The sequence below is a fragment of the Cetorhinus maximus genome, chromosome 5 (genome assembly GCF_964194155.1).
Source record: "Cetorhinus maximus chromosome 5, sCetMax3.hap1.1, whole genome shotgun sequence".
Lineage (NCBI taxonomy): Eukaryota > Metazoa > Chordata > Chondrichthyes > Lamniformes > Cetorhinidae > Cetorhinus > Cetorhinus maximus.
The window spans coordinates 105,663,731-105,674,306 of NC_135883.1; the positions used below are offsets into that span (position 1 = coordinate 105,663,731).

The following is a 10,576-nucleotide window of genomic DNA, read 5'->3' on the forward strand; positions in this document are numbered from 1 at the left end:
TTTTTTTACAAATATATTTTTATTTTGCCACCTATTTTTAAATTTATTTTGATCTATTGTTTCATCTCCAACTTTTAGCCCATTTCGATCCCTTCCCACCAGCCCACCCCCACTAGGGCCATGTGCCACTAGCTTGTCCTGCTTGTGACCCTTAATGTCCCCATTAGCACATCCTTTAGATAATATAACCACCGTCAACACCCCTTTGTCCTTTTGTCGATGACGTCTTTGGCAGTCTCTTCTTGGCCTCCACCTATCACTGGCCCCATATCGAGCTCTACCTGTCCCACCCCGCTCTACCAGCTTATATTTCACCTCATTTCTATATTTCTTAGTTCTGATGAAGGGTCATCGGACTCGAAACGTCTACTGTATCCCTCTCCGCAGATGCTGTCAGACCTGCTGAGTTTTTCCAGGTATTTTTGTTTTTGTCCTAGATTTCCAGCATCTGCAGTATTTTGCTTTTATTCCAGCAACTCAGGACTGGGCATCTATGAGGTGCTGTGGGCCATCAGGGGCAGCAGAATTGGACACAATCTGTAACCACATGGCCCGGTATATCCCCCACTCTACCCTTACCATCAAGCCAGGGGATCAACCCTGGTTCAATGAAGAGTGCAGGAGGGCCAGGAGCAGCACCAGGCTCTTGTAGCCACAGTATTTATATTAAAAATGAGGTGTCAACGTGGTGAAGCTATAACACAGGACTACATTATGTGCCAAACAGCATAAGCAGCAAATGATAGACAGGGCTCAGTGATCCCACAACCAACAGGACAGATCTAAGCTCTGAAGTCCTGCCACATCCAGTCGTGAATGGTGGTGGACAATTAAACAACTCACTGGAGGAGTGGGCTCCACAAATATCCCCATCCTCAATGATGGAGAGCCCAGCACATCAGTGCAAAAGATAAGGCTGAAGCAATTGCTACAATCTTCATCCAGAAGTGCTGAGTGGATGATCCATCTCAGCCTCCTCCGGAGGTCCCCAGCATCACAGATGCCAGACTTCAGCCAATTCGTTTCACTCCACATGATATCAGGAAATGACTGAAGGCACTGGATACTGCAACGTCTATGGGCCCTGACAATATTCCGGCAATGGTACTGAATATTTGTGCTCCAGAACTTGTCGCACCCCTAGCCAAGCTGTTCCATTACAGCTACAACACTGGCATCTACCCAGCTATGTGGAAAATTGCTCAAGAATGTCCTGTACATAAAAAGCAGGACAAATCCAACCCGGCCAATTACCGCCCCAACAGTCTACTCTCGATCATCAGTAAAGTAATGGAAGGGGTCATCAACAGTGCTGTCAAGCGGCACTTGCTTAGCAATAACCTGCTCACTGATGCCCAGTTTGGGTTCCACCAGGGCCACTCGGCTCCTAACCTCATTACAGCCTTGGTTCAAACACGGGCAAAAGAACTGAACTCCCGAGGTGAGGTGAGAATGACTGCCCTTGACATCAAGGCATCGTTTGACAGAGTGTTGCATCAAGGAACCTTAGCAAAACTGGAGTCAATGGGAATCAGGGGGAAACCTCTCCGTTGGTTGGAGTCATACCTAACACAAAGGAAGATGGTTGTGGTTGTTGGAGGCCAGTCATCTCAGCTCCAGGACATCACTGCAGGAGTTCCTCAGGGTAGTGTCCTAGGCCCAACCATGTTCAGCTGCTTCATCAATGACCTTCCTTCCATCATAAGGTCAGAAGTGGGGATGTTTGTTGATGATTGCATTATGTTCAGCACCATTCGAGACTCCTCAAATACTGAAGCAGTGGATGTCCAAATGCAGCAAGAACTGGACAATATCCAGGCTTGGGCTGACAAGAGGCAAGTAACATTTACGTCACACAAGTGTCAGGCAATGCCCATCTCCAACAAGAGAGAATCCAACCATCACCTCTTGATGTTCAATGGCATTACCATCACTGAATCCCTCACTATGAATGTCCTGGGTGTTACCATTGACCAGAAACTGAACTGGAATAGCCATATAAATATTGTGGCTACAAGAGCAGGTCAGAGGCTAGGAATCGTGCGATAAGTAACTCACCTGCTGACTCCCGAAAGCCTTGTCGCCATCTACAAGGCACAAGTCAAGAGTGTGATGGAATACTGCCCACTTGCCTGGATGAATGCAGCTCCCACAACACTCAAGAAGCTCAACACCATCCAGGACAAAGCAGCCCACTTGATTAGCACCACATCCACAAACATTCACAGTCATGAAGCTATTAATGTATATAATATTATTGGAAAATATTTTTCTTTTAAAATAGAGATTTAATCTGTGGTTGTGTCTTAATTGGATTAAAGGCAGCTAATCTGGATGCTTTGACGTGTACTAGTTTTGAGATGTAAGAGAGGTAGAGTGCATTTGCATTTTTTGAAAAGAGCATTCAGAAGGTGAGTGAAATCTTGCACCTAGCTAGCAAAGACCAAGCAATATGTTTATTTTATTAATAAAATTGGTACTATGAAAGGGGTTTTATTGTTAGAAGAGGGTGGTGATATAATGAGAATTTACACTCAATGGGCTGTGCTAGGTGTATGGATAGCAGTTTTCCTGTATGCAGGGCAGAGACAATGTATGATCAAAGTAGCTGTAAGCCTCCAACTGTCTCCACAGGAACCAAAGTGAAAGGAACCCTCATTTTGAATTCGTAAGGTGAAAATGCTTTGCCTAGTGTCTGGTTAAGTCTATGGGTTGCTGTTACCTTAATGGAGATTGGTTGGGAATTTGTTATAAGTTATCATCGTAGTAATTTGTGGCCATATGTATATATTCAACTTGTGTAAATTAATAAAATGTTTCATTTAGGTCAATATAAAACCTCTCGAGAACTGGTGGCATCAGTTCCTGAATTTAGAGTTGCATCTCAAACATAACACTTAAAATTATAGGTCATGACAGTTTAAAGTTTCCCTCTGGGATTTTTTTAAAATAACTCAGCTTTACCAAAAGGCTGTCTCATAACATTCACTCCCTCCACCACCGACGCACTGTAGCAGCAGTGCGTACCATCTACAAGATTCTCTGTAGGAATTCACCAAGGCTGCTTCAACAGCGCCTTCCAAACCCATGACCACTACCATCTAGAAGGACAAGGGCAACAGATAGATGGGAACACCAACACCTGAAAGTTTCCTTCCAAGTCACGCACGATCCTGACTTGGAAATATATCGCCGTCCCTTCACTGTCACTGGGTCAAAATCCTGGAACTCCCTTCCTAATAGCATGGTGGGTGTACCTACACCACATGGATTGCAGCAGTTCAAGAAGGCAGCTCACCACCACCTTCTCAAGGGCAATTAGGGATGGGTAATAAATGCTGGCCCAGCCTGCGAAGCCCACATCCCATGAATGAATAATATTTTAAAAATCTAGCCTACCCCCGATAACCTTTCGCCCCCTTGTTAATCAAGAATCTATCTGGCTCTGCCTTAAAAATATTCAAAGGCTCTGCTTCCACTGCCTTTTGAGGAAGAGAGTTCCAAAGACTCACGACCCTCTGGGAGAAAAAAAATTTCCTCATCTCTGTCTTAAATGAGAAACCCCTTATTTTTAAACAGTGACCCCTAGTTCTCGATTCTCCCACAAGAAGGAACATTCTCTCCACATCCACCCTGTCAAGACTCCTCAGGATCTTAAAGGTTTCAATTAAGTTGCCTCTTACTCTTCTAAATTCCAGTGGATACAAGCCTAACCTGTCCAGCCTTTCCTTATACAACAACCCGCCCATTCCTGGTATTAGTCTAGTAAACCTTCTCTGAAGTGCTTCTTATGCATTTACATCTTTCTTTAAATAACACAGTACTCCAGATGTGGTCTGACCAATGCCCTGTATAACTGAAGCATAACCTCCCTAATTTTGTAACCAATTCCCCTCACAATAAATGATAATATTCCGTTCGCTTTCCTAATTACCTGCTGCACCTGCACACTAACCTTTTGTGATTCATGCACTAGGACACCCAGATCCCAATGAATCTCAGAGCTCTGCACTCTCTCACCATTAGATAATAAGCTCCCTTTTAACTCTTCCTGCAAAAATGAACAATTTCACATTTGCCTACATTATACTCCATTTGCCAGATCTTTAATCACTCACTTAACCTATCTATGTCACTTTGTAGCCTCCTTACATCCTCTTCACGATTTACTTTCCTACCTATCTTTATGTCATCAGCAAATTCAGCAACCATTCCCTCAGTCCTTTCATCCAAGTCATTTGTATAAATTGTAAGAAGTTGAGGCCGCAGCACTGATCCCTATGGCACACCACTGATCACATCCTGCCAACCAGAAAAAGACCAATTTATGCCAACTCTCTGCTTCCTGTTAGCTGACCAATCTTCTATCCATGCCAGTATGTTACCCCTTATACCATGAGCTTTTATTTTCTGTAATTTTTATTTTGATGTGACACTTTATCAAATGCTTTCTGGAAATCTAAATACTGGACATCCACCAGTTCTTCTTTATCCACAGCACATGTGACTCCTTCAAAGAACTCCAATAAATTGGTTAAACATGATTTCCCTTTTACAAAACCATGTTGACTCTGCCTGTTTGCCTTGAAATTTTCTAAGTGCCCTGTTATAACATCTTTAATGATAGCTTCTAACATTTTCTCTATGATAGATGTTAGGCTAACTGGCCTCTAGTTTCCTACTTTCTGCCTCCCTCTCTTTTGGAATAAAGGAGTTATATTTGCTTTTTTCCAATTTAATGGAACTTTCCCCGATTCTAGGAAGTTTTGGAAAATTAAAAACAATGCATCAACTAACTGACTAGTCACTTCTTTCAAGACCTTAGGGTGAAGTCCATCCGGACCTGGAGATTTGTCACTTCCCTAGTGATAGTAATTTTCCTGAGTTTCTCCCTCCCTTCCATTTCCTGATTTATACCTATTTCTGGGATGTTACTTGTGTCCTCTATAGTAAAGACTGAAGCAAAATACCTATTTAATTCATCCGCCATCTCCCTACTTTCCATTATCAATTCCCTAGACGCACTTTCTATAGGACCAACACTCACTTTGTTAACTCTTTTCTAATTTAAATATGTAGAAACTCTTATACTTCTCACTAGCTTTCTCTCATACTTTAATTTTTCCCTCCTTATTAATCTTTTTGTCATTCTTTGATGTTCTTTTTATTCTTCCAATCCTCTGACCTGCCACCTGTCTTTGTGTAATTTTATGCTTTTACTTTAAGTTTGATACTGTCTTTAACTTTTTTAGTTAACCATGGATGGTGGGCCCTCCCCTTGGAATTTTTCTTTCTCATTGGAATGTATATATTCTGTGTATTCTGAAATATCCATTTAAATGTCTTCCACTGAGCTTCTATTGACATATCCCATAACCTCATTTGCCAGGTCACTATAGCTAGCTCCACTTTCATGCCCTCATAATTCCCCTTATTTACGTTTAAAATACTAGCCTTGGACGCACTCATTTGTCCCTCCAAATGAATGTAAAATTAAATCATATTATGGCTGTTTCTAACTAGGGGTGCCTTCACTAGGAGGTTATCAATTAATCCTATCTCATTGCTCAATACCAGGACTAGTACAGCTTGCTCTCTTGTTGGCTCCAGAATATGATGTTCTAAGAAATTATCCCAAAAACATTCTATGAACTCTTCATCTACACTATCTTTGCCCATCTGATTTTTCCAGTCTTTCTGTAGATTAAAATCCCCATGATTGTTGCTGTATCTTTCTGGCAAGTTCCCACTATCTCTTCTTTTATACTCTGTCCTAATGTGTAGTTACAATTAGGAGGCCTGTACACCACTCCCACAAGTGACTTCTTGCCTTTATCTTTCCTCTTCTCAACGCAAACCACTTCTACATCATGAATTCCTGAACTTAGATCAACCCTCTCTAATGTGCTAATAATATCATTAATTAACAGATCCACCCCTCCACCTCTTCCTTACTTCCTGTCCTTCCTAAAAGTCACATACCCTTCAATATTCAGGTGCAATCTATGTCATCCTGTAGCCATGATCCTGTAATGGCTATCAAATCACACTTATTTATTTCTATTTGCACTATCAGTTCATTTGTTTTGTTTTGAATGCTACATGCGTTTAGATACAGAGCCTTTAGTTTTGTCCTTTTATTATTTTTGTAGCGTTTAGCCTCATCTGATTTACTTTTAGAATTGTACTCTCTGCCCCTTCCTGTTACAGTCTGTTTATCATTTCCCATATTAATACCTGTGTCTCTTGCCTTGTCACTACTCTCCGGTTTGCCACATCTTCCCAAATTTGATCCTCTGCCCCGACTATTCAGTTTAAAACCCTCTCTGCTTCCCTAGTTAGTCAGATCGTGAGGACACCAGCCCCAGCATGGTTCTTGTGGCCAGCTTCTCCTAGCACCTGCTTCCAACAGCACTAAAACTGCTTTCTGTTTCTCCCTGTCTTTCTATGGATCGCCTGTTGCTAGGCAGCAGCACAGTTTTCCCTACTTTGTTTTAACTTTCCTAAACCACTTCAAGAGTCATAAAACTTCATTAAAATGCAGGTACACAATCAGGGCTTCAGACTTGCTGGCTCCATCTTACAGAGAAAAACTCTAAATGAAACTAGACCTAGCTTTCATCCTTTTAACCCAAAAATAACAAAATAAGTAAATTTAAACTTATACTTAACGCTATAGCTTATTCCTAACATACAAATACACATATAACTTACTTAAAACTATATCTAGTTCCTAACAATTCTTAAAAGAAAATCTGTATAAGTGACTACAAAGTTGCCGGTTTGTTGAAAACCTCCCACCTACACCCCGCAGCTCCCAACCCCACCTACCAAGTACTACCCTGGCCCCTAAATATGCTCATTTAGATGTCAGCTGTGGTTCATAAGGTAGCAATTTTGCCTCTGAGTCAGAAGGTTGTGGGTTCAAAACCCACTCCAAAGACTTGAGCTCGAAGTCTAGGCTGACACGCTCAGTGCTACACTACCGGAGGTCCTTCAGAGAAGACATGCATCTGAGGCCCTATCTGCCACCTAGGGTGTGGAGTTCATAGTAATACTTCACTCTGGCAAGTTTATAGTTCCAGTTGCTTACAACCCAACACACTAGATTGCTTTTATTGGGAAATGCAAAATCCGATGGAACTCTCTTTGACAGAGACCCATAAGGCACTTGGATATCTGAATCCCGTCGATACGTCAAGGTCAGGTTTAAGAGTTGGTTGAGTCCACTATTTTTTAGAGTGTTGGTGGGTGACTCCAGATTCATCCAAACCCATTTCTGAAAAGCCAGTTGAGCCAGGTTGGACATGTCGCTTCTTATGTCCCCGTGATGGATAAGGACAGAGTGGGATTTACTGTACAGCCTCCTATCCGCAGTCAAATAACAGTCAAAGATGTTAAACTCAGGTTCACAAGAATTGAGCTCAAATGTATTACCAAAAGGCCAAAGCCAAATGAGTACAATAGTGTCATTCTTTGCAGGCATATAGAGGTTTTTTGTGCCTTATGGGTCTCTGTCAAAGAGAGTTCTATCAGATTTTGAATTTCCCAATAAAAGCAATCTAATGTGTAGGGTTGTAAGCAACTGGAACTATAAGCTTGCCAGAGTGAAATATTACTATGAACTCCTCCCTGAGGTGGCAGATAGGGCCAAAGATACACGTCTCTTCTGAAGGACCTCCGGTAGTGTTGCACTGAGCGTGTCAGCCTAGATTTCGAGCTCAAGTCTTTGGAGCGGGTTTTGGACCCACAACTTTCTGACTCGGAGGCAAAATTGCTACCTTATAAACCACATCTAAGTGAGCATATTCAGGGTAGTATTTGGTGTAAAAGATACTATGACATTACTTTGAAGAATTTTTCCCAGTATCCTGACCAATATTTATCCCAAAACTACTCTCACTTAAAACAGTTCTTGGTCATCGTCACATTTCTGTGTTATGTGAAAATTTGCTACTGCATTTCCTACATTGCAACAGCAACTGCAATTCAAAAATACTTCATTTGGAACATTCTGTGGTTGCAAAAAGGCACTATATAAATGCAAGGTTTTTTTTAATGTCTAACCTATATGTTTGACTCCAACCCCATACCAATGAGCTTAACTCTTAAGTAACCACTCAACTTGTTTAGCAAGCCATTTAACACAGCCAGGTTAAACAATAACAGCCTTGTTAGTGATGCCCATATCATGGGAATAAGCTAAATAAATAGTTATATTAGGAAGTTGGTGGTCCTTGATGTAGTTTCAATGGGCAAGGAGCTGTGGTCCGAGAATTTGAACATTTTGTATTTCTTCTATTACAGGGTCCGCCATGATGTTAGCATCTAATAAAAGGAACTTATGCATCCTGTTAATTTCCAGCATCATTTTGGTCTGTTTTTTAACATTTTTGATACTCTATGTCAACCCATCTAACACCTGGATTTATGTTCCCATAGACACAAAAAACCTCTATATGCCTGCAAAGAATGACACTATTGTACTCATTTGGTTTTGGCCTTTTGGTAGTCCAGTTGAGCTCAATTCTTGTGAATCTAAGTTCGACATCCGTGCCTGTTATTTGACTGCGGATAGGAGCCTGTACACCAAATCCCACGCTGTCCTTATCCATCACTCGGAGATAAGGAGTGACATGTCCAACCTGCCAACACAACCTCGACCGGCTTTTCAGAAATGGGTTTGGATGAACCTGGAGTCACCCACCAACACTAAAAAAAATACTGGAATCGACCAGCTCTTCAACCTGACCTTGACGTATCGGCGGGATTCAGATATCCAAGTGCCTTATGGGTCTCTGTCAAAGAAGAAAGTTCCATCAGATTTTGTATTTCCCAATAAAAGCAACCTAGTGTGTTGGGTTGTAAGCAACTGGAACCGTAAGCATGCCAGAGTGAAGTATTACTATGAACTCTACAAATACATTAAAATCGTCATTTATGGTCAATTCCTCTGGCAACGCCTGAGCAATAACAATTTGATTCCTACAATATCTAGGTGTAAGTTCTACCTTTCCTTTGAGAATTCAATACACGAAGATTACATAACTGAAAAGCTCTACAATCCTTTGCTTGCAGGCAGCGTGCCTGTGGTCATGGGGCCATCGAGAAACAACTATGAAAATTACATTCCGGCCGATTCTTTCATTCATGTGGATGATTTCCACTCAGCTAAAGAGCTTGCGGGTTACCTGCAAATGCTAAATGATAATGAGGATTTGTACATGCACTACTTCAAATGGAGGAAATATTACACAGTGAGGATGACTCGTTTCTGGGATGAACATGCGTGTAATGTGTGTGAGAATATAAAACAACATCAAGAATATAGATCATGTTCCAGTTTGGGGAAATGGTTTTGGGATTAAATTCTAAAATGTAGCTCAAGTAAATTTCAGTATCTATAGAATTCAATGGTCTTTTCCAACTAAAATAATTTATTGTTAATTTGAAAAAAACATTAAGTGGCAGAAATTTGTTTTGAGCGGTGGTGCAAAATGGTAGATAGCAGATTGGCCATCCAGTATGTACAGTGTCTGATATTCAGTTTCATTGTAACCAATCCAATACCGCCTTTTTTGAAGCTGTGTCCTGAGGCTAATTTATATCCCTAATTCTTTTGCTTAACTTAAAAAAGCATCTACAACCTTACATCTTCTCTGGTTTTGTGAGAATTATTCATGCCTTGGACACTTCAGTAGTGGATTTCTGAGCATCAAATTCTCATTATAAATTGTCTTCCGCTGCAAAATGCAATTGCTTTTCAAGCAGAATGTTTTTTATCGCAAAGAGCCTTCACACTGTCTTTCCCCTGGCACTGCCATTTGTAGAATAATATTAGAAAAAAAATCTTTACTGGAAATTAAGAATAAAATGTTCCGAAACAAATTGAACAATTGACCTGATATTTTTAGTGCAGGAACATTATTCAATTTTTATCACATTTTAAAGAAAAGAGCTTTAAATGATTTAGAAGCACTGTAAATTTACATGCATCCATCTTGGGTAGAGTTGCAATGCTTTGTTTATTATTTATAATCTTACTTGACCCTCAAGTCATCACCCTGTTGCTGCGATTACAAACAAAGTAAATGAACTGACTTGAAGACCCACCTTTAAAGCCTCTAACAGCAAGGTAATTCTGTGATTGATAGGGTCCATCCTGACTTTCTTCCTCTTTTTCACTTACTTGTTGCCCCTTTGACAACATCTTTACCTCTCCACTACCTCTGTGCTGTTCAACTGCTTGTCTGAAATCCAGATTGCTTATGGGTCAAAAAACTCTGTAGCATTTTAAAAGTAGACACTTTGAAACTGGGGCTTGATCAAAAAGGTTGTCTACAGTTATGTCTAACTTTGCCATTATGTTGCATTGGATCTGTTGACTACAGTTGAATACCTTCGCAATCAAATGTAACTGCTTATTCTATAACATATTTGAAGCTGTCTCTGTACTTTATTTAGCAAAAATTTGATGTAAAAAGTTGATTAAAATCAACCTGTTTATTTTGATATCAGTTTTCTGAACTCTTTCCATTTTGGAAATATTCTTGAATCACATGTTTAGTGAGAATTT

At 40.6% G+C, this 10,576-nt stretch overlaps 1 protein-coding gene across 1 annotated transcript; it reads left to right on the forward strand.

Annotated features, from left to right (window-relative positions):
• Positions 1-8,311: 8,311 nt before the first annotated feature.
• LOC144680334 (4-galactosyl-N-acetylglucosaminide 3-alpha-L-fucosyltransferase 9-like) lies at positions 8,312-10,304 on the forward strand. The gene has a single exon (XM_078541313.1). The coding sequence runs from the start codon at positions 8,316-8,318 to the stop codon at positions 9,366-9,368; it is 1,053 nt and encodes a 350-aa protein (XP_078397439.1). The 5' UTR covers positions 8,312-8,315; the 3' UTR covers positions 9,369-10,304.
• Positions 10,305-10,576: the final 272 nt, after the last annotated feature.